This window comes from Prionailurus bengalensis, chromosome D4 (genome assembly GCF_016509475.1).
Source record: "Prionailurus bengalensis isolate Pbe53 chromosome D4, Fcat_Pben_1.1_paternal_pri, whole genome shotgun sequence".
Lineage (NCBI taxonomy): Eukaryota > Metazoa > Chordata > Mammalia > Carnivora > Felidae > Prionailurus > Prionailurus bengalensis.
The window spans coordinates 44,025,256-44,049,903 of record NC_057359.1 but is presented as its reverse complement, the minus strand read 5'-3'; the positions used below and the strand labels follow the sequence as shown (position 1 = coordinate 44,049,903).

Here is a 24,648-nt window from a genome sequence, read left to right as displayed (position 1 = left end):
ACACAATTCCTAGTCATCTATGGCTGCTTTTATGACTTTATACAGATTATGAATTAGGTAAAAGGCACTATACTATTCGTTAGACTTCAGGATCACTATCCTCAGTCCCATCACATGAAATATATTCTGACATCCCAAAGAAGCAAGACTTGCGAGAAGGTGTTTTAAACGTAGCTAATCTACAGCTACAAAGTTCTATGCTTAGTAGCATTTACCTTCTGGGGGAGTCTTCCAGTGCCCAAAGGATAAAAGCAGAGACTGGAATCAGTACAACCTATACCCAGAAGTCTGGGCTGTAAAAGCCATACAATTTGCAGCACAGTGAGAAGATGCCCTTTCCTTCACACCACACACAAAGTATGAATTATGCTGCCTCTCTCTTGTTCCAGTGCGTGGCTATCCCGTCACGTCCTGCTCTGTTGGTCAAATACTGAGCGGCTCTGCTTCCAACCAGAGGATCCAGAGGTGTGCAGGACGCCAGTGAGAACAAACCGACAACAAACCCTTCGAGATAGTCAAAGCAGGACTCCAGGCGTCTTTAAGGATGCCCAGGCTGATGACTCCCTGATTGTTGATGTTGCACAGATTCTGGTGCAGAAAATAGACTTAAATGGATCATCAGATGAAAATGAGATGTCCAGAAAAAACTCAGAACCTGGTGGGCCAAGTGTAGTCGGTCTCCGTTCATAATGTTGTCTCCCTTAGGCCCAATGCCACAGTTAGGAGAATCAAGGGCTCTTTCGGCCAGGTTCACTCTGAATTCTTTCAGCACTAGTGGATAACTTCGCAGTGGTTTTGCTAGAGACTTTGGGGTGTTTCTTCTGCTGGGTGGCAGAAGGTTTTCTTTCTTCTTCAGGCTTTAGAGCAGCTGGCTCTCGCTGGTCCGCATCTGAACCACCATGGCTGGTGCTGCAGCCCTCATCATCAGATCTCTGCCTGTCCCCAGACATCCGGGTGAGGTCATTTCTTGGAAAACTCTGCCAGCTGCCCTGCCCGCTTGCACATCATTACAGTATGTTGGGGAGTGGGGAACCCTTCCTTAGGGAAATAGAGGCAGCTGGGGAGGAAAGCGGGGAGGCAGAGGGAAAAAGAAGTCAGGGAGCCTTTGGCCAGGGAGTATGGAACATTGGAAGTTGGAAGAGGGCTGTGCAGTGTTGTCCCGTTGCCTTTGGAGAAAAGGGGGTTAGGAGCTCGACAGGGTAAGGGCATGTGCTCTAGCGAGCCCCCCAGCTCCTCCCCGCCTGCAGTCCACAAGGTGCAAGAACACTCGCCAAGACTTCAGGGGAACAGGCATTCTCCTAATGGTTAGTGGGTGTGTGAACTGCAACAACCCTCTGGAGAAAAATTTAGCAGGAGCTATCAAAATTACAAATGCCATACACTTAGACCAGGCATATCTACTCCTAGTCATTTAACACTTTTTCTTCCAGACATGGGAAATGACTCACATGCAGGGTCATTATATAATTGCAGCTTTCTTTGTAATACCAATGAACTGGGAACAACTTAAATGTCAGGAAGAGACAAATAAAGGTAATGAGGAGGCTCTTTTTGTATTAAGAGGAAGTTCCCAGGGTGCCTGGGTGGCTCAGTCAGTTCAGCATCCGACTTGGGCTCAGGCCATGATCTCGCGGTTGGTGGGTTCGAGCCCCACATGGGGCTCTGTGCTGACAGCTTGGAGCCTGGAGTCTGCTTCGGGTTCTAGGTCTCCCTCTCTTTCTGCCCCTCCCCCACTCACTCTGTCTCTCTCAAAAATGAATAAACATTAAAAAAAATTTAAAAAGAAAGTTCCCTGTGATGTGTTGTTAAGGGGAAAATAAAAGGGGCAGCACGACAGACATGCTGGAAGGAAGATAGACTATATTTGTACCAACCAAAAAACCAGTATCTGAATGTATAAACAAACTAATACAAGATACCTGGATGATGCGAGGTGGAGCTAGAAGGTGGGGTGAGAAAACAGTAGACCTTTTCATCATTCTTGAAATTTTAAGCATTTTTTTTTTTTTTAGCAAAGAAGGGATGTGAGGGGAGAAAGTGGAAACAATAAGCTTAGCAATCTATCTATATAGATAGAGGTCTGTGTGAGGTGCTATAACAAAAATACCATAGACCAAGAGGTTTATAAACAAGAGAAATTTCCTACAGTTCTGGAGGCCAGGAGGTCCAGGATGCAGGCACTGGCAGAGTCAGTGTCTGGTGAGAGCCCACTTTCTCGTAGCCTTGTTGCTGTGTCCTCACTGGCCAATGGGGCAAGAGTTTCCTCAGAGCTTCTTTTAGAAGAACACTGATCCTGTTCATAAGGGCTCTACCTCTCAATCCCATCACTCTGAGGGGTGGGATTTCAACATATTAATTTTAGGAGGACACAAACATTTAATCTATAGCACAATTATTTATGGTTTTCTAATAAGGAGGGGTTGGGGGCTCTGCAAAAAAATGGTAGCCAGAGGGCATTGTAGGGTCAAAATGAGAGTCTTTTTTTTAATTAAAGATAGGGGACATTCAGCGTGTTTTCAGGCTGATGGGGATGATCCAGACACTTAGATTGTATCATGCCTTTTGCTATATTACTGAACCTTTTTTAAAAATAAAATTTTTAATGTTTATTTTTTGAGAGAGAGAGAGAGAGAGAGACAGTGTGAGTGGAAGAGGGGCAGAGAGAGGGAGACACAGAATCTGAAGCAGGCTCCAGGCTCTGAGATGACAGCTTGAACCCACAAACCATGACATCGTGACCTGAGCTGAAGATGGACTCTCAACGACTGAGCCACCCAGGTGCCCATATTTTACTGAGCCTTTTAAGTATTTCTTTTTCCATTAGATAAAAAGTTCCCTGAAAAGGAGTACCATACCTTCCCGTCTCTGTATCTCCTGCACCTCGCCTGTTTCTGACATACAGTAGGTGCTCAGCACATGTGTGTTGAGTGATGTTATTGAAAACCCTCCCATGGCTGTCCACCATCTGAATCTGTCCGTAACATCTCAGCCCCAAGCTCAGACTTGCATCTCCTCCCTGTAGTCAGGTCAGTGTGGGTTCAAATCCTCAGGAAAGACTCCCCAAAAGCAGCACAACTTCAAGCAGATGAAGAGGAGAAAGGAAGGCCTTGCTGACAGCGGGAATGACACGAGCAAAATTAGTGGGACGTCGCTAATGACCGTGATGACACGGTGTAGGGATGACGAGGGTTGCTGACATTCATTGACAGTCTGCTGTGCACCAAGAACTGTTGAACTTTTTCACGTGTTGATTCATTTAACCCTGACAAGAACTCTATGAGGAAGGTATTACCACCATTTTCAGTTGGGGAAACTAAGGCAGAGAGAGAGCAAGTAAGTTGTCCAAGGTCACATAGCTATTAAGGAATGAAAACACATGGGACAAAAAGAAGATTGCCCTAATAAAGCGAGTTGATTTGATTCAAACAATCAAACAAACAAAAAGAAGGGTTTATTCTTGTACTTTTCCTGTCATTCCTGTTCCTTCCTGCCCACCACCAAATATTTCATAAATATATACCTGAGCTTATTTGCCACAACTCTGCAAAAACATCCCTTAGTCCCTGACCCAACGGGTGAGGAATCCATTGTAATTCTTGCTCCTGGATATAGTTACAGAAATAATGCCAACGAGTTTTCCTAGCTTCGTTTCTTTGATTTCACTTCCTTTCCCAAACACACTGGGGCATGTTTAAAATTAGTTTCTTTCTACAAGCAGAAATTTGCCCTTGAAATTCAGATTTGTGTCTACCGTGATTTTTTTTTTTCCCTGCTTCCTTGACTTGGGCCAAATATGAGACCTAAATGCATAAACTCATTTCCTCCCTTACTACTTCTCTTCCTTTCCATATTCATGCCTCCCTTTGGAAAATCTCCCTTTTCCCAAACACACTTGAAAAACTCATTTACCAGCGAGTTAGGGGAAATTTTACTTTTAATTACTGCTCTTGGGATTACTTGAACTTAACGCTATTGAATATAAAAAAAAATGTTCTCTTTCATCAGGTTTCTCCTGGTTGAGAACCACCTGAAGGCCCTGTTATGGGCTGAATTGTGCCCCTCCCCCAAATTATTAAGTTGAAGCCCTAACCCAGGTACTTCAGAATGTGGCTAGTTTTAGATAAGGTCTTTAATGAGGTAATTCAGTTAAAATGAGGTCTTTCAGATGGGCCCTAATTTAATATGACTGGAGATCAGCACACAGGCACACACGAAGGAAGGACCATCTGAAGACACAGAGAGGAGGCCATTTACAGCCAAGCAGAGAGGCCCCGGAACAAACCAATCCTCCCAACGTCTTTGTCTCAGACTTCTAGCTCCAGAATTGTAAGAAAATTAATTTCTGCCATTTAACCACCTAGTTTGTGGTATTTTGTTATGACAGCCCTAGGAAATTAACACACGCCCCCAACTCTACACTCACCCCCTTACTGTGTCACTCAGCCTCCAAACCTGTATGTTCAACAGCCCACTGGACTGGGTACCCCGCAGACACTTCACACGCAGTGTGTCCAAAGCAGAAGCCTCTGCCTGCCCTTCCTCCAGAGCTCCCCATCTCAGTGATGGGGACAAACCAGAAATCTATGTGCCATTCTTGCCTCAGCTGTCCCTCCATTCCCACTTCTATCAGTTATAAAGTTCTGTCCATTCTACCTCTTGAATCTCCTCATTTCTTAACTTTTTGTTTGCACTGAAAGATGTCAAACCCAGGGACACCTGGGTGGCTCAGTCATGATCTCGTAGTTCGTGAGTTCGAGCCCCACATCCGGCTCACCGCGGTCAGTACAGAGGCCGCTTTGGATCCTCTGTCTCCTGCTCTCTTTGCCCTGCCCCTGCTTGAGCTCTCTCAGAAATAAGTAAAACATTAAAAACTTAAAAAAAAAAAAAAAGGAAGAAAGAAAAATGTCAAACCCAAAGAAAAATTGAAAGAATATAATGAATACCTGTATATGCCTCACTAAATTATTTAATATTTTCTATATTTGTTTCCACTTCCCCCATATATACTATTTTTACATACTATTCTGTGTATACATACTATATATATAATAGTATATATTATTTTTTTTTCCTGAGCCATTTGAAACTCCATTACAAACACCATGGTATTTCACCTCTGAATATTTCAGCACGCACTTTTTAATAAAGGTATCCTTGCCACATAGCCTCAATATCACTACTGTACCTAGAACTTAACATTTAAGTAATACATTTTAATATACTATCCATATTTAAATTTTACCAGTTGTCCCCAAATATCTTCTTTCCCTTCTCCTTCCTTTTCCCTTCCCCATTCTTTCACACACCATATATACATTTAAAAAAAATTTTTTTTCTTTAACATTTATTTATTATTGACAGACAAGGAGCGTGAGCAGGGGAGGGGTAGAGAGAGGGGGAGACACAGAATCTGAAGCAGGCTCCAGGCTCTGAGCTGTCAGCACAGAGCCCGATGCGGGGCTCGAACTCACAGACTGCAAGATCGTTAACTGAGCCGAAGCCAGTTGCCCAACCAACTGAGCCACCCAGGCGCCCCACACCATATATACATTTAACATGAGTACATACAGATACCTCCAATTCAAATCTAATGCCACAAGATTCTATGTTTTCTCTACATGTATGTATCCCACAATGTAAGCCCTAGTTCCCAAGACATCAATAGATACAATTGCTCTAGATCTTACAATATATACAAAATAGTTTCAGTTATGAGACTACTACATCTATCATTAGCAAACTTACTAAGTAAAATTTAAGATCTTTTGTGCTTCTTTTGGTCCTTAGAATATATCTCTCACCAGGAATATATGGTCTGAATATTGTATTCAAGTTTCTTGAAGTTTTTAAAATTTTCTTCTGTAATGTTTATTTGTTTTTGAGAGAGAGACAGAGAAAGAGTGTGAACAGGGTAGGGCCAGAGAGAGGGAGACACAGAATCGGAAGAAGGCTCCAGGCTCTGAGCTGTCAGCACAGGGCCCAAGGTGGGGCTCGAACTCCTGAACCAAGAGATCATGACCTGAGCCGAAGTCGGATGCCTACCCGACTGAGCCACCCAGATGCCCCTCAAGTTTCTTGAAATTTTTAATCTGACTATATTTTAATTTGAAATTCAGTTAATTTGTTTATCTTAAATTTTGTGATTTTTAAAAAAATCCTTTTATTTTTAAAAATATTTACATTCACATAGAAGTCAAAACTTTATAAAAGGAATACTCAAAGTACTAATGTTAGCAAGATGGCCAAACAAGACACTCCTTGCTCATATCTGCCACCTCCCACACACAATAATCTGGCATCCATCCAGGGACAAAAGGGTCTTTGAGGGAGCTTTGAGATCCAGGTAGATTGTGAAACCCTGATGCAGTCCAAAACCAAGGAGAGCTGTTGTGAGAAGGCAAGCCTGTGCCCAGGCTGCTGATTCACCAACCGTGGTCATGGCTACAGATGCAGAAACAGCTCTGTACCCTGAGGACTTGGCTACAGCCCCATTTGGCTTTGGTTCTGTCACCAGCACCATATGCTAAAGAACTTGGGAGGAGTCACACCTACACATGCACTGGGTAACAGGCATACGGATCCCAGTCCTGGCTGCAGACACCGAGGTGGCCAGTGAACTGTCTCCAAGACACTCTTGGCTGGGATCCAGCAGCCCCCGAAAGTAAGCCTGCCAAACTTGGTCAAACTGCAGATTTTGAAACAGCCCTGGAACTGGACTCTAGCCCATCCCAGCAGCAGTCTGTGAACTCCTGCTGGCACAAGGACCTGGCAGGAGATACTCCCATCTGTCACCTGGAGATCTTGAAAGGACCCTACACATGGCTCTGACCCCTCCAGCCATGGTCACACAGCAATCCAGCCCACCCAGGGACCTGATAGGAGACAAGCCAATCCATGCTTCCACAGACAAGGATGTCCTATTTTCATTACTGTTCCCTCCACCCTATTGCCACTTGGTAATCAATTTAATTAGGTGGTCAATTAACAAATCGAGATGTGTTCATTTTATTCCCTTATTAAATAAGTAACTTGCTTTTCTCAAAAATATATCTGGAAAACCAGTCTATATTATTTCCTAGAGATAGTTGCCATCCTTTTTACTGCAACATACCATGTTTCCTTAATTCTAAGACTCACATTCCTTTCTATTTCAGCATTTCAACACCAAAACCAGTCTTAAATCGGTGCCAAATGAATCTACCAGCCACAAGGCAGAGAGAGAAGTTGTCACAGTTTTTTCCTGTGCAGTTCCCTATTCATTTGCTTCTTAATCCAAGTGAAATACTTGAAAGAGCAGCATCATATGAAGTTCAATTCTGCATACTTTGGATTGCTATTTGTTTCTGACCATGTGCTTAAAATTATTGTGATGCAGTATTAAAACAAAAAGTTGCCATTTATGTGAATGATGGCCTGTCATATACCAGACAGTGCAATTAAATGTAGTAGACACAGCCAAGTCTCTGGGGAGCAATGATAAATTTCAGGGCAAAGGTTAGTGTGAGCCATTTATGCATCAGGAAGGACAGAGGCACTAGACATTTATCAGTTCAAAGCTTTCAGCTGACTTGCAAGAGAAGCTTTTATAATTCCAGCTTTACTAATGAAGAAAAAAAGACCAAATACAAAATAGAGTTGGTGGGAATACAAACTGGTGCAGCCGCTCTGGAAAACAGTATGGAGGTTCCTCAAAAAATTAGAAATAGAACTACCCTACGACCCAACAATTGCACTACTAAGTATTTATTCACGGGATATAGGGGTGCTGTTTCGAAGGGGCACATGCACCCCCATGTTTATAGCAGCACTATCAACAATAGCCAAAGTACGTAAAGAGCCCAAATGTCCATCGATGGATGAATGGATAAAGAAGATGTGGTGTATATATATACAACGGAGTATTACTTGGCACTCAAAGAGCATGAAATCTTGCCATTTGCAACTATGTGGATGGAACTGGAGGGTATTATGCTAAGTGAAATTAGAGAAAGACAAATATGACTTCACTCATATGAGGACTTTAACAGACAAAACAGATGAACACAAGGGAAGGGAAATAAAAATAATATAAAAACAGGGAGGGAGACAAAACAGAAGAGACTCATAAATATGGAGAACAAACAGGGTTATTGGAGGGGTTGTGGAAGGGGGATGGGCTAAATGGGTAAGGGGCACTAAGGAATCTACTCGTGAAATCACTGTTGCACTATATGATAACTAATTTGGATGTAAATTAAAAAAAATTAAAAGAATAGAGTTGGAATCCTGGCTACTGTTTCTAGTCCTCAAAAGTTTTCAGGTGATTCTAAAACTGACAATCAAGATTACATACACAGGGTGCCTGCTTTCTTTTTTTTTTTTTTTTTTAATTTTTTTTTTTCTTTTTTCAGGGTTTTTATTTATTTTTGGGACAGAGAGAGACAGAGCATGAACGGGGGAGGGGCAGAGAGAGAGGGAGACACAGAATCGGAAACAGGCTCCAGGCTCCGAGCCATCAGCCCAGAGCCTGACACGGGGCTCGAACTCACGGACTGCGAGATCGTGACCTGGCTGAAGTCGGACGCTTAACCGACTGCGCCACCCAGGCGCCCCAGGGTGCCTGCTTTCAATGCTGCTATTTGACATTGTACTGGAAGGTCTTGCCAGAGCAATTAGGTATAAATGAACGGATAAATGAATAGCATTCAAACTGAAAAGTCAAACTATCTCTATTCACAGATGACATGATCATATATATAGAAGATCCCAAAGGATTCACAAGAAAGCTAATAAACAAATTCAGCAGTTTTAGGAAATAAGATGAACCCACAAATATCAGTTGTGTTTCTATACACCAGCAATGAACAATCTGAAAAGGCAATTAAGAAAACAATCTAAAAGAATAAAATACGTAGGATTAAAATGAATCAAGGAGGTAAAAGACTTGCATGCTGAAAACCACAAAACATCACTGAAATAATTTAAAGAAGACCTAAATAAATGGAAAGACATTCTGTGTTCATGAACTGGAAGACTCCATGTTGTAAAGATGATAAAATTGATCTATAGATTTAATGTAATCCCTATCAAAATTCCAAGGGCATATTTTGCATAAGTGGCATACAATTCATATGGAATTACAAGGATCCCAAAAAGCTAAGAGAATCTTGGAAAAGAAGAACCAAATCAAGGACTCACACTTTCTGATTTCTGAAACTTCCCACAAATCAAAACAGCATGGTACTAACATAAGGATTGACATATAGACCAATGGAAAACAAGTGAGAGTGCAGACTCATAGATCTATGGCCAACTGATATTCAACAAGGGTGCCAAGATCATTCAATGAGGGAAAGAATAGTCTCATTAACAAATGCTGGTGGGCCAACTGGATATCTACATGCAAAAGAATAAAGTTGGACTCACTACCTCATGCAACATTAACAAATCAACTCAAAATGGATCAGTGGCCTAAATATAAGAACTCAAGCCATGCAATTCTTGAAAGAAAATATAGGGGTAGGGACGCCTACCTGGCACAGTCAGGGGAGTGTGGTGCTCTTGATCTCATGGTCGTGAGTTCAAGCCCCACGCTGGATGTAGAGATTAAATTTTAAGATTTTATTTAATAACATATAAGTGTAAATCATCATGACTTTGGATTTGGCAATCGATTTGTCTCAGATACAGCACCAAAAGCATGAATGTAAAGAAAAAAAAATGGACTTCATCAAAATTAAAAACTATTGTACATCAAAAGACATTAACAAGAAAGCGGAAAGACACTCTTGGCCTCACGTTAACTCACCACCACTACTTCAATGAAAACAATTAGAGCTAAGAAACATAATTGGAGGGACGCCTGGGTGGCTCAGTTGGTTTAGCATCCAACTTCAGCTCAGGTCATGATCTCATGGTTTGTGGGTTTGAGCCCTGCATCCGGCTCTGTGCTGATTCTGTGTCTCCCTCTCACTCTGCCCATCGCGCGCTCTCTCTCTCTCTCTCTCTCTCTCTCTCCCCTGAAAAGAAACATTAAAAAAATTTATTCACGTACCACCCAATTATGTTTTTTTAGTTTTCTATTCTCCAAAGAAGATATACAAAAGGCCAACAGGTAAGTGAAAAGATGCTCAACATCATTACTCATTAGGAAAATGCACATCAAAACCACAATGAGGTATCACTTCACACCCACTATGATGGCTATAATTAAAAAAAAAAAAAAAAAGAAAATAACAAAATAACAAGTGTTGCCTAGGATGTGGAGAAATTGGAACCCTCATAAACTGCTGGTGGAAATGTAAAATGGCTCAGCAGCTGTGAAACAGTTTGGCAGTTCTTGTAGGAATTAAACACAGAATTAACATACGACCCATTGATTCCACTTTTAGGTATGTAATCCAAAGATTTGAAAATGGGTACTCAAACATATTAGCACTACTCACAAGTTACAAGTTGGAAATGGCCCAAATGTCCATCAGTGGATGAATGAATGGATAAACAAATCTGTTGAGCATCCAACTTTTGATTTCGGCTCAGGTCATGATCCCAGTGTGATGGGATCAAGCCCTGCATCTGGGTCCACGCTGAGCGTGGAGCCTGGTTAAGATTCCCTCCCTCTCTCCCTCTCCCCCTTCCCCTCAGCCCCTCTCCCCACTCCAGTGCACTCTCTCCTCTAAAATAAAAACAATTTAAAAAATTTAATTGTTTTAAAATTTTAAAAATTTAATAAAACGAATGAAGTATTGATAAATGCTACAACGTAGACGAATTTCAGACACATTAGAAGCCAGACATATAATTCCATTTATATGAAATATACAGAAGACCTAAATCCATAGAGACAGAACACAATCATGGTTGCCCATGGCTGCTAGAGAAGGGGAATGGAGAGCAACTGTTGAATAAGTACAGGGTTTCCTCCTGGAACTAGATGGAAATAGTGGATGGGTAACACTGTCAGTGTACTAAATGTCAATGAATTGTTTACTTAAAAATGATTAATTCTGTTACATCATTTTCACCTCATTACAGAAAAAATTACACAGGTTTTAAATGCATCATTTCACAAACCTTCTAGACATTAAAACTAAATGATCAAACAGGATTTGGTAGAACATTTCAACTTTGAATGTAAAACAGGCCTAAACTAAAATCTTTGCGATACTGAAGTGGAAGATGGGATGTAATAATCTTGGAAAGTAAATTATTGTTTACCTGAAATACAGGAGTTTTTATTTCTCGAAGAATAAATATGGAATAAATATGTAATAGGCAATAAACATTCCTTCCTTCAGGATACTGATTCCAAGTGTGGATTTCCGAGTTACACTACCTGGGTTCCCATGCTTGTCTTCCCAGGAATGTTCTGGAGCACTATCAAATGCACTGTATCTTTCTCCTATCTTTTATACTATTAAGAGTTGCATCACTGCAGATTCAAGATTTACTATAACACATTCACTTATTCTCCCTCTGCTGGCTGGTTCCATGCTACCACACTGCAATACATTAATACATACAAGGGCTGGGGTTATAATTTAACAAATATTTACTGAGCACTTACATGTGCCATGCACTGTGCTGTGCCCTAAGTGTCCCACAGTGAAGTTAAGATAGGATCCCTGGCCTCATTTATCACTTAGTAGTGGACACAGACCATAAACATACCATTTAGGTATCATGATTAAGTATGAGAAAGAAAAACAGATAAAAAGAGGGGTACTATTTTAGGTAGCATGGTCAGGAAGGGTTTGTCTTGGGAGTGACATCTAATCCGAAAAGACCTGCATGGCATTAACGAATGGCAATAGAGGAATTTGTGGGAAGCTTGAGGCCAGGGACAAGAGATGGGAAAGCATTTAACTGCAGTGGAAAGTAAACGGCACATTTCCAGCAAGGGAATGATAGAATTTGGCGTTGTAGATTCTAGAGGCAAGAGAGAACCAGGAAGACTATTTGGGACGCACCGATGGTGGCCTGGACTGAGGGTAACTGCGGTTAATGGCTTGCGCGAAAGGAAAGGTGTTATTCTACGACAGAAAACTATGACTGCAGGGCGACTGGTTAGAGGACATGCACAAAAACAAACCACGGCTTTCGAATCATCCTGCTGTGAACAGCCGGAACCAGGGCAGAGCAAGCTTCTGAACCAAAAGGAACTAAAAATCTTCGGACACTAAGGTACAGGAGAGGCCAAGAGAGTTGAACTCCGCTCCTGCCTTCCTTCTGTGGTAGCAGCAGATGCAGAGGGGCCAAGACGGAGCTGGGACCCCGCTCTGGCCCAGGAGGGTGCGGGACAGACTGAGCAGCGGACATGCTAACCTTCAGAAACAAAAAACAAAAACGAACAAAAAAAACGTCACGGCGAGAATGGCACAGACAGCTCGCGGAACTAACCCTTCTAAACTAATTAAACCCGGCTCCGGATGTGCCGCCCACCTATGCTCACTTCCGCTATCCCAGACGTCCTCTAACATCGCGAGAACTAGAAGTGCCTATGAGACGTGGGCTAAGCGGAAGTCGGGCCTCTTTTTTCGTGGCGCTTCGGAGGCGGTAGGCAGCCTCACCATGAAGGTAGGAAGCGGTGGAGGGTTTTGGACTAGGCTTGGGGTACGTGAATCGTGCCCCAGGACGCTGCATTACCGCAGTCCTAGCTCTCCAAAATCCTAGCTGTAGGCTGAGGAGAGTCTGAGGCGGGAGAAAGTTCTCCATTCTTGGGGCCACGGGTTCTTGGGAGAGCGGATGGCGAGCGATTACAGCTGGAGCCGCGCCGGGCGGGGAGAGCCATGGTGGCGTCCTCACGCCCGGCGGGACAGATAATGACCCTGCTGCCTAGTTGCGGCCCGTAACTCGGGCTCCTTGCTCTGGTAGGCTACACGGCTACGGAGGGCCCTTCGCGCCGGGGTCATTCCACGATGCTTGAGGAAAAATTAGCCCGGGTTTTAGGGCGGTGCTTCCGCGTTATTCTATACACACGTTTTAGCTAGTAAAACGTATTTCAGCATTTCTGCTCGTTGTCTGTTACATAAAAGGCTTGTGGCAATGGAATTACCTTTGTAAATTCATTGGTTCTCTAAAGCTCTCCCCCCCCCCCCCTTAATCCTTAGCTGAACATCTCTTTCCCAGCTACTGGCTGCCAGAAACTCATTGAAGTGGACGATGAACGCAAACTTCGTACCTTTTATGAGAAGCGAATGGCCACAGAAGTTGCTGCTGATGCTTTAGGGGAAGAATGGAAGGTAAAAGTTGACTATTAAATTGTTGAAGCTGTGTAAGAGGTAGTAAACGTAGTTGGTAATTGGTCTATGTAGTGCGGTTCAAACTCCGGGTTCTGTCTTCTGACCTTGGGCTGGTTCCTTGCAAGTGTACCTTTTTCGGGTAGCGTTATCACCTTGCAGGGTTTTGTGGGTCACATGGGAAAATATACCTAAAGTTCTTGCCCTGCAAGCTGATAATCTCCAAAGAGTATCTTTAAAAAGTGCCAACAGGGTTGTTTCTGGTTCACTTGTTTGTTCTCTTGTGGTTTCTTCACATAATCTTTCCTTTCCTAGAACTGTTAACATCTAGTATAAAAATATATAGGTTAGAAAGAGGGCTTGATTGATAGGAATTTGCTAACTGATCTTGGCAAACTGAAAATAAAGAAAACTTCATAACCAAGTTTCAAATTGGATTTAGCATACTTCTAGGATCTGGGGTATACTTCATAAGGGCCATAATCTTTTATTTTGCATCGTGTCATTGTATGTTACAGGGTTACGTGGTACGAATCAGTGGTGGCAATGACAAACAAGGCTTCCCCATGAAGCAGGGTGTCTTGACCCATGGCCGTGTCCGCCTACTGCTGAGTAAGGGGCATTCCTGCTACCGACCACGGAGGACTGGAGAAAGAAAGCGCAAATCTGTTCGGGGTTGCATCGTGGATGCCAATCTCAGTGTTCTCAACTTGGTCATTGTGAAAAAAGGTGAGGTTTCTTTGTGTTCTTGAGTTCAGTTTTTGTTGACATTGATTTAAAAGTTGATTACCCGAGTGTTTTTTATTTGCAGTGTCCACAGTTTGACCAGTGGACTTGTTTCTTTACCAGTGCATAAAGAGTAATTAGGATTTTTGTTTGTAAGAAAGTTGTGGGATTAAAAAGGTCTTTGATCACTTTTTCCTTTCAGGGGAGAAGGATATTCCTGGACTCACTGATACTACTGTGCCTCGTCGCCTGGGGCCCAAGAGAGCTAGCAGAATCCGCAAGCTTTTCAATCTCTCAAAGGAAGATGATGTCCGCCAGTATGTTGTGAGAAAGCCCCTAAATAAAGAAGGTAGGGGAGGTTTTGCAATTTAGAGTTTGCTCCATTTCATTTGTCTGTAGCATGTTGTGGGCATACTAGAAAGTAAGGTCTGCCCACTATGTATTTGCTTGGAGTTTAAGTTTTTTAGGAAAACTGGGGGAGAGGGTCAATATAGCCAGTTGGTATTAATCCTTGTCATATCTGATGATTCTCTAGAAGCATACTTGGAATTTTGCTTTGAGTCATTGATGTATAAGTTTATCTGAAGATGACTTCTATCAGATGTGTGAAGTTCATGGCTTTGGGGTTAGGAGTCAAAAAAATTGATGAAAAATTCTGGGACTAGGATTGAACGTGCTCTCACATCCCCCCCCCCCTCATAATTTTGCTTTCTTTACATATTAGCGTTTCTATTGTTTGTTTATAGAAGAATTTATACTTTCATCAACTGAAGTTGCTTTAATTTCTGTCCACCCCTCCCCCCTTTTTAAGTCAAAATCTTTAAATGTTGTTTTTGATAGAAAGCAAGTGCAAGCAGGCAAGGGGGAGAGAGAATCCCAAGCAGGTTCTGCACTGTCAGTGCAGAGTCCTACTTGGGGCGCGATCCCATAACTGTTGAGACCATGCCCTGAGCTGAACTAAGAGTCTTGACACTTAACCAGCTGAGCCATCCACGCACCCCTGGCCCTTATTTTCTCAGTCTTAGCTGTGGGTGTCAATAGTAGGAATTGTGGCCATTAGAAGAAAAACACTTTATTCAAAATACTAGGTCCAGGTGTTTGGGTTTTTGGAGCTTTTATATGTTAAGATGGTATATACTAGATACATAGTTTGTTAGGTAACATAATCCATTACCAGTGAGGTCTGTAGCACCTGTTTTCTGTAACATTAATGTCTGTAGTAAGGTATGTGTGTAGTAAAGTGTAGGAGTATTTTACATTACGTGGAATAAAGAGCATGTCAGTCCTGGTTGGGTTTTCCTGACAAATCTGGAAAAATGTGGCTCCTGGCATATAGTGAGTGCTTGGCAGTCCAAAATATCTGAACACCTGTGTGCCAGGTACTATTTTAAGTGTAGAGGATATAGTATAAAAGAACAAGTTGTTCTCCTGAAGTTCACAGTTAGAAAGAAAAGGCAGGTACGTGGCAGTTGCCCATAACCACACCCCTGGAAATACTGCCAGTGTAGCCAGTGTTCTGCTTAACAGGCTTGTAATACAGGTTCTTAACATCTTTAAATAAGGGATTGTTTGACTTGTAGCAGCAGAACCTGAACAATTGAGCATTTCCTTTTAGAATATTTGCTTTAGCTATTTGTTAATCGCACTAGTTGTCCACAGACTCAAATGATTACATCTGAAAAGGCTTTTGCTCCAAAGCAGATTAGGATTTGGGATTCACAGATGACAAATGAAGATACTCTAAGCACAGTGTGTTGTACGTTCTAATGTACGTGGTTTCATTCCCCAGATTGGCAGGATCTGCTTTGGCAAAATACTAGACTCAAGCAGAAATGGGATTTCAAAGTGTGGTTAGGATATTGGTGCAGATAAGAGTTGTACTTAGTTTTCATAGATGAGTTAAACATACAGTTAAATATGGTTTGAAAATAATGCTCCTGTGTCTTACAGTACAAATGTAGAATACCTTACAAAGATCTAACTGTGGAAGGGAAATCAAAATGGAGTAGGAAAAAGCTTGGGATAGTGCTTTCTCCAGGCAGAGTAACATGAATCTACATATGTTCTTGAACTTGACATTCAAAGTACTAATGTGTAACAGGCTGTCTTGGGATTAAATGCACTACACAGGAAAACCCTGGCATCTAGTAGAAAAAGTCTGTTCACCTTGCAGAAGGACTTAATCAGCTACTTACATTTTGAGATTTAGCCCATCTTGTCTTTTTGTTTGACAGGGTAGTGTTTTAAATTATACAATAGTTCAGATTCAGCTTAAGGCCTCATACAGCTAAGTTTTCCTAGGTATTACTGTTAGTAATGTTTTTAAAATGTAGATGTGGATTCTGATGAACAAGGGTATTCTTGAGAAGTGATGGAATTCTTGTCTGAATTTTCAGGTAAGAAACCTCGAACCAAAGCACCCAAGATACAGCGTCTTGTTACTCCACGTGTCCTCCAACACAAACGTCGGCGCATTGCTTTGAAGAAGCAGCGCACGAAGAAAAACAAGGAAGAGGCTGCAGAATATGCTAAGCTTTTGGCCAAGAGAATGAAGGTAAGTCAAGATACCTGGTAGAAAAAGTCAGGCCTTACTTTGGATTTACATTTTTAAGTCAGACAAGCTATAACTGCTTTTTTGTTTTGTTTAGGAGGCCAAAGAAAAGCGCCAGGAACAGATTGCCAAGAGACGGAGGCTGTCTTCTCTGAGAGCTTCTACCTCAAAGTCTGAGTCCAGTCAAAAATGAGATTGTTGTAAGAGGAACAAATAAATAAGATCAGACGTCAAAGTACCTTTATTGATTTTCTTCATTCATAAGAAACAAATTCTGGTCACAGAAAAGGAAGTGTGCAGGAGATCCCTTCAAGTGGAGAGGCTGAGACCACACTGGGACAGCGGTAGAGATGGCCAGGACAGGGTTCTGGGGGGAATGGGTGGATAGCTCAGGAAAGGATTCTGAGCAGAATGTCCACTGCTTTTTCAGTGAGTCATGGAACAACTTGGAAATAAAGGACAGACTATTAATCTTTTGTATACTTTATTTTGAAGAATACAGTTTTAAAGATCTATACATAATACATGAAAAGTGCCCTTATGAAGATGGACATTTGTCATACGTAAGTAAAAAAAAAAAAAGATACCTTGCTAAAAGCATAGTTAACGGATACCATTTTAAAACAGTTCACAAAGCTTTTAAAACCAGTGCAAGTTGTATTAACAAAAAGCTTTTCACCTCTAGTGAATTGTTATGTTCATCCTTTTTATGGTTTCAGTGTGCCTTTAAGAAACACTCTTTGCATCAATGAAAGATGCACAAAGAGAAAGTAGCATGCTTTTTCTAATGTAGCCTGTCTAGTTTCTGTAGTAATTGCAGTTAGAACCAACCTTTTACAGACTAGAGGGATCATTAAAAGGCACGTTAGGCTTTAAGGGTGAAGAACAGGAGTTCCTTATTTGCTGGATTATACTTTTTTTAACCACAGGTGAGTAAAATTTTCAAACTGCTTTTAACAAGAGAGGAGCAGTGCTTCACAAAATGTGCAGTGATTCAGAAGTTTGGGGCCCCAGATTCTACATTACTTGCAAGATTCAGGCTAATACCAATAATGCCATCCCCTAGACTGGACCAGATAGAAGATTCTTAGGCAAAAGTGAGCTCCCCATTTCTTTTCATACAGGGTACTAAAATGTTACATAAAAGGGGAAGTCTTGATTGGCAATTGATATTTTGTAAATTGAAGTCAAACTAAAAAGGCAGAAAAGAAAAATGAAGCATTTTAAAATGACCCAAACCAAAAAGGAGTAACACTGCAGTCATGGGGGGTGGGGGGGGGGGTGTCACATAAAGGCCAGAAGTCAAGTCTGGTATACAGCCCAGAGTTTGTATTAACCAGTACTTGGTTGATTCCAATGTATGAAACATGAGAACCATCACCCTGCTTTCTCATATTAAGGAGTACAGTCACTAAAGTGGACAGATAATACTTGGGTTAGACTATTCTAGCTCATTAATCCCAGCAGATTTAAGATTGAGAACTACTTTTTAAAAGAGGATGTTGGAGAATATTTCAACATTAAGAATGTTGTATCCTGCATTTCTAGTTTGCACCAAAAAATGAAGAGCAACAATTGAATATCCAAATATTAAGAGACTTATGCTTATATTCTTACTGAACACCGTTAACCCTAACAAAGTGGGTTGCTATAATTAACCTACAAAATGCAGCTAAAGTATCAGACTGTCCACTCCATATGTTAAAGGTTTAGCATTTAGGTAATGTTAAACAATCTGCACTAATTTGAAAGATTATTTGCAGAAGTTCTCAGGCTTTTAAGTTTTATACATTGCTACAACTCATTGTAAACATCTCTAAATCTATGGATAATAATTGTATATCTGGCTTTTTGGTTTTCCTTTGCAGTTTGTAGTGGTCCACTTTCTATGGTAGGTGCTAGAAAAGGCCTTTATGTGCTTTTAGTAAATTGATCCCTATTTCTTGACAGCAGCAGGCTAAGGTTTCCAATATAAAATGGATGAGTCATTTAGAATGTTACAGAAAGTTACTAGAAAACGCATACTTTGGTACAAATATGGCCAAATCTTAAGTGTGTAAGGAGATGTTCATTACACTTCTTAGTAGGAAGTGCTTTTGGGGTAATTTAGTTCAAGTTAAGGCTTAAACAGTATTAGAATTCTAAAAGTCAAAAGGGTTAGAATTGTCCACATTTCAGGAGCTTTGAAGATGTGACAGAACAGCACAGCAAGCTTAAGAATTTTTCATTTTATTCAACCTGGGGTTTTTATTTGCAAGGTAATTCCAAACTTGATGGGGCAGTGTTAAATTGCAAAAATATATACTCTGAGACAGTGCAAACGATCCGCTTTAAGGTAATGAGAGTTGTGCATAATTTCTGACAAGTTCTTCCACTTAGCACTTTCACAATAAATTGAAATGAAATCTGCATAGGTCAGATTAACCCTGAAATGTTGGAAGACTGGTACAGTAACAAGTTCTTAAAGATTACACCAGGTGGGAGATTTGTAATGGGAATAATTTTTTAATCAGTTGATCTAGTCATCCGCATAATTACTATAAAAGCACACATATCAACCATTGGCTTTTTAAACCATGCAGAGTTAAGGCAAACATTACTATTCCTAAGGGACATTTTTAATGAAAGGCATGATAAATGTCAGGCATGTGAGGTCATGATTTTCTTGAACCTACTGGCAACAAGCCTAATAAGCTTTAATGTTTTAAGACTTATTGATCGATCCTAAAAAAAAACAGTATTTACAAATGCACAATAAGCATAGAAATCTATTATACAAGAATAAAATTTCTGTGTGCAGTGCAAGTTTATCCCACAGGTTTTTAAAAGTGACCAATAGCAACAATTCATGTACCTGAACAATTTCAGGTCCAAAGAATAAAGAGGAGCATTTTAAACCTATTCCAATTTTGTAAATTATGAGGCTGATTTAATTTCATTTAAACTACATGATTGGCTCATTTATTCCAATCTTAAAGCTGTTGCAAATTAATGGTATTGGGAAGAGGATGAAAAGTAATGTGGATATTCAAGATAATCCATTAAGGAAGAAAATACATAATATGGATGAAGAAATAGAGGCAAGGCGGTTGTCATCAGACTTTAAGGTAATTTTGATTAATGACTACAGAGGAGTTTAGTAGTCATTTAATAGCTGCAGACCCCTTTCAGAGAACTGTATTGCAACATGCAGTCTAAGAATTTTAATAAATATATGGCTGTACATACAAATACCTACACAGCCACACATATACACACATACACAAATAGTTGCTCTTATAATTGAGATTTCATTTGTTTGGGGGTTAGGCAAGTTTACATTAAACTACTACTCCCCAAACCCAATAGCTTCAAATATAAACAAAATGCCAAGAATTAATATTTCTCATCAACCTACATACACTGAGAAATCCAAAAAACAGTTTTCAAGTGGAGGCAGATAAAACCATTTAGAAGTTGCAAACCTTCAGACATGAACCCTGGGACATTTTAATGGCATTTTTATGTTGCAAGAGGATTCAGTATAAGCTACATTTCATTATATACTGTCCCAAGAGTTAACTTCATTTCACTTTCATCAATCGTTAGCATTTGGAACAAACCTTACATGTTTGCCAACTGAATCTATTTACTCTCAAGCTTTGTGCATCAAAAAATCTAGTGAACCTCTTACTTAAATGAGAGGCGCTCCAAAACACTTCCTGCACCATTCCACACTGATACTTGGTGGAGCATCAATTTTCTGTAACTTCTCAAGAATCTCTGAAGACAAATTATTGTATGCAAGTCCATATTCATTGTCGAAAGCCTCTGAAAGACATTTTCAAAAATGGAGTTGTAATTTGTGAAACAAAAGCCATAAATAGAAAAATGGTAGTCAAGTAAAGTCAAGTATATATATAAACTGCATATTTAAAAGTAGAAATCTTTTCAAAACTAACAGGAGTATTTATCCATACCAATTGCAATTGTGTAAAGTACTTCAGAAAATGAAAAAACCTGCTTTAGTAATCATTAACCAACTTACCAATATCAATATTCTCTCTTCCAAGAGACACTAATGATAAGAAGAGGATTTCTCGGTATAAACTCCTATAAAACAAGTATTTTTAAAGTTAATGGGCAAAGAACATAAAAATACATGGCGTTTTTTTAAAATGGTGAGCAATGATTAAGCTCTATAGTTAACAGCAATGTATCCACTGGTTTTGATATCACTCCACAGTTATGTCACCTTTTGCAACACTGGATTTCTATTTCAAATTAAAAAGTTACGGGCACAAGGCTTCACACCAAAAACTTTTAAATGGCTTACCTTCATTATTAACATTTTAACAATACACAGTTTCACCCTTGAACAATATGGGTTTGAGTTCCATGGGTCCACCTACACTTTTTTTTAATGTTTATTTTTGAGGGAGAGAGAGGGGGAGACAGAATCCAAACAAAGCAGGCTCCAGGCTCTGAGCTGTCAGCACAGAGCTGGATATGGGGCTCAAACTTGTGAACTATGAGATCACAACCTGAGCTGAAGTCAGATACTTAACAGACTGAACCACTCAGGCACCCCCACACTGTTTTTGTTTTGCTTTTCAATACAGCAGAGTCCTATAAAGGTATTTTCCTTATAATTTTTTAGTAACATTTTCTTTAGTAACTTTATTGTAGAAACACAGTATATAATACAACATACAAAATGTGTTAACTGTTTATGCTATAGGTAAGGCGTCTGGTCAAGAGTAGGCTATTAAGTTTTGGGGTAGTCCAAAATTACACACAGATTATCAATTCCATGGGGGGGGTCATTCAAGGGGTCAATTTAACTCTACTTTCCAATTAAAATTTGCAAAAGCAGGGTCTTCTCTCATCTTTTGCCACTTGACAAAGTATTGTTAATTTTTAAGTAAGTTCGGGGTCCAAAACCCTTGGATACACTGTGAAAGGTGGTGTGGTCTCTTTACTATTTAATCTACCAATAAAGGATGAACCATATTTATTTGGTTTGTGAACATAATACTGTCAAAAGCCAAACCTTAAAAATGAAGGAAAGCTTAAATGAAGTGATTCCTGAATATTTTAACATAGAAAAAAATTGCAGAGTAATGTTGACTCTGATAAAGCTTCATCATATAGCTTTAAAAGGTTCAGAAGCCATAACCTGTCATTTCTAATTTTCCTTCCCTGCCCTTACACTACAGATGCTTGAAACTAGCTGCTCTTTAGACTGTGAAGGTCATCTCTATCTCAACTGTTGAGATTACAAAAGGACCCATCATTTTCATAATCAATTCATGCTCTATCACTTCTGAAGTTATCTTCAAAGATGCCACAACCAAAGAAACTTGTAGAGTACCTGGAAACTGTTAATGATTGGTAGAATTTATGATGCCACTTTTCTGAAGTTTCCACTGCAAAATTTACTTACGTAGAGGCTGGAGTGAGTACTGATCTAAGCATGTTAGCAGAAGCAGGAAAGCTCCTTATCCTTTGTAATTCACTGTTTCCATCACGTTCCTAAATTGTTTCTATTCCTAAATAGGTTTTTTTTTTTTTTAATTATCCCACAAGAAAATAAAATATAAGATGCGCAGGTTGACAGGGCCTGAACAAGCAGTACACATGTATAATAACATCACTGTTAACAAATTCATCGAAGCTTTCCAGTGAATAACAGCAGTGGTTCCCAAAGACGCAGTACAGTTTAGACATTCATGAATCACCTCCTAAAATTTAATCTATTCCTCTATACCAGAACTTTTGTTAGGTTTGCTCAGGTATGAAAGGAAACTCTGGGTAGCACTTTTCAAAACAGGTGTGCTTCTTTTACAATTAGAGATATTTTTTAAATAATACTTAAACATGAAATTGAGTGGCAAGAAGCAAAAACGATTATTACCTTTGTCTTTTCATGTCTGGCTTTATTAGCTGTGAAAGTAGGTTGATGGGTTTCAGAACATCATTATGTTGAATACTCTGCCTGATGGTTTCTACTAAAGTGCTTGTTGCTTCTTGTTCCTCTGACAGGAGAGACAATTTCTTTTCAGAATCTAATAAGAAGAACACAGGAAGTAAGAATAATTACTTTTAAAAGACTTTTTTCCAGAACTGTAGCATTTTCTAGTTTTCTATTCAACCCCGCCTCCCCCTTAAGAGTAAACTTCTGTGTCAATGTGACCAGCTACAAAATGTTTTTCCTGCTTTCTTCAGATAGGAAAGGCTTGTCCCTTTGCCTTTTCTCTGAACACAGGGGTTCCTGCTTCAGGCTGGGATGTAATAGTTTGTACTCCAGCAGCAATCTTATAACCATAGAGCAACCTTAACTGATGGAAACGCAAGACACAAGTAAGACACAACACAAGGAGCCTGGGTCCCTGATGACAGAGGAGTTGCCTATCAGTCCTGGAGTGTCCACTTCATAGCTTCTCTATGGGAGAGAATAATCTTTACCTGTTTAAACTTCTGTTATTTGCCATTAAATATAGCCGAGTATAATCCTAATTGATACAAAGGCAATTCTAGAATTATTAAGAACAAACATTTATACAGATTTCATAGATTATAAAAGTGCTTCAGTATTGTACTGGAATTGAATCATGCTGACATTCAAAGTATACAAAATCAATGAAGTGTGCTTGGCCCAGAATAAAAGGAAAACTAATACTGCAGGTAATTCCAGCAGCCGTACAATTTTATTTATACCCATGTGAGTTGAGATGGGAATATGTATCCAGTAGCTCCCTAGTCAGTCTCATTGAGAATCCATCATAAAACCAGCTGTTGTATTTTTCATACAACACAGCCCCTTAGTAAAGGTAACTAGTAGTACTTCATTTGTGTTCAAAGAAACAGCAAACCTCTCTATTACAAGGGGAAATACTGGCTCTTACGGGCTTTGATTCTAGCTCTTCTACCTGCCACATGATGACCTTTGTATATATTTGATTTTTATGCTATGCTGTGATTTTAGAACCTAACCCAAATATAATCTGCAACTTCACTGTTTCTCACTTAGTTTAATTAACACTTCGAGATATAATTCCCAAACCATTCAATACACCCATTTAAAGTGTACAATTCAGGGGCGCCTGGGTGGCGCAGTTGGTTAAGCGTCCGACTTCAACCAGGTCACGATCTCGCGGTCCGTGAGTTCGAGCCCCGCGTCAGGCTCTGGGCTGATGGCTCAGAGCCTGGAGCCTGTTTCCGATTCTGTGTCTCCCTCTCTCTCTCTGCCCCTCCCCCATTCATGCTCTCTCTCTGTCCCAAAAATAAATAAACGTTGAAAAAAAAAATAAATAAAGTGTACAATTCAGTGGTTCTCAGTACATTAAGCTGTACAATCATCATATTATCATCCCCAAAGAAATCTCCTGTCTATTAGCAGTCCCTCCTCTATCTCCCAAACCCCTCAGCCCTAAAAATAATACTTTTATTTTTAAATAATATTCCACTGTATGGATATGCCATATTTTATCCATTTATCAGTGGATGGACATTTAGGTGGTTTCCATTATTTGGCTATTAAGAAAATGCTAAGCACAGTGCACAAATTTTTATACATAGGTATGTTTTCATTTCTTGGTATATACTCAAGAGTGCAACTGCTGTGTCTTATGACTACTCTACTATGTTGATGACCTGCGAAACTGTTTTCCAAAGTAGCTCCACTATTCTTTATTCCACTCAGCAGTGTATGAGGGTTCCAATTTCTCTATATCCTCACCAACACCAACACTTGTTAGTGTCTGATCCTTTAGATTATGGCCTACCTACTGAGTGGGAAGTGTCTCTCTTTGTGGTTTTGGTTTGCATGTCCTTGAGGTCTAATGATATCGAACATCTTTTCATTTGCTTTTGGCCATTTGTATAACATCTCTGAAGAACTGTCTATTCAGATCCTACTATGGTCTGAATGTGTCTCCCCAAAATTCTTATGTTGAAACACCTCATATCAAATGTAATGGCATTAGGAAGTGAGGCCTTTGGGAGGCAATTAGGTCATGAGGACAGAGTCCTCATGACTGGATTAGTGCCTATAAAATTTAGGGGGGGTGGTGGTACCAGAGTTCCCTCATATGAAAGGATCTAATGAGAAATCTGCAACCTGGAAGAGGGCCCTGAACTGACTGTGTTGGCACTCTGATCTAGGACCCACAG

General features: G+C 40.2%; 2 protein-coding genes and 1 pseudogene across 5 annotated transcripts in view; 1 reads left to right on the top strand and 2 right to left on the bottom strand.

The window, feature by feature from the left end:
* Window positions 1-337: 337 nt before the first annotated feature.
* On the bottom strand, window positions 338-1,612 carry LOC122474752 (annotated as a pseudogene).
* Window positions 1,613-10,013: 8,401 nt separating this feature from the next.
* Window positions 10,014-16,732, top strand: RPS6 (ribosomal protein S6). The gene is made up of 6 exons (XM_043566161.1): window positions 10,014-12,555; window positions 13,089-13,220; window positions 13,736-13,946; window positions 14,146-14,292; window positions 16,340-16,497; window positions 16,592-16,732. Exons 1-6 carry the CDS (start codon window positions 12,223-12,225, stop codon window positions 16,685-16,687), a joined length of 1,077 nt encoding a protein of 358 aa, XP_043422096.1. The 5' UTR covers window positions 10,014-12,222; the 3' UTR covers window positions 16,688-16,732.
* Window positions 16,733-16,961: 229 nt separating this feature from the next.
* DENND4C (DENN domain containing 4C) overlaps window positions 16,962-24,648 on the bottom strand; it is a 123,215-nt gene continuing 115,528 nt past the window's right edge. For all 4 annotated transcript variants that reach the window (XM_043566157.1, XM_043566159.1, XM_043566158.1 and 1 more), the window contains 3 exons: window positions 22,391-22,541; window positions 20,522-20,586; window positions 16,962-20,304 (listed from right to left, as the gene is read on the bottom strand). In XM_043566157.1, coding sequence (XP_043422092.1) covers window positions 20,168-20,304; window positions 20,522-20,586; window positions 22,391-22,541 — 353 coding nt within the window. In that variant the 3' untranslated portion in view covers window positions 16,962-20,167. The remainder of the gene's footprint in view (window positions 20,305-20,521; window positions 20,587-22,390; window positions 22,542-24,648) is intronic.

What these genes read in the sequence shown, in the direction of transcription:
- RPS6 (XM_043566161.1), top strand. Translation starts at nt 12,223, where the DNA reads ATGCAGAGGGGCCAAGACGGAGCTGGGACCCCGCTCTGGCCCAGGAGG. An exon ending in CTTTAGGGGAAGAATGGAAG is followed by an intron (nt 13,221 to 13,735) that starts GTAAAAGTTGAC and finishes TGTATGTTACAG; the next exon opens with GGTTACGTGGTACGAATCAG. An exon ending in TTTTGGCCAAGAGAATGAAG is followed by an intron (nt 16,498 to 16,591) that starts GTAAGTCAAGAT and finishes TGTTTTGTTTAG; the next exon opens with GAGGCCAAAGAAAAGCGCCA.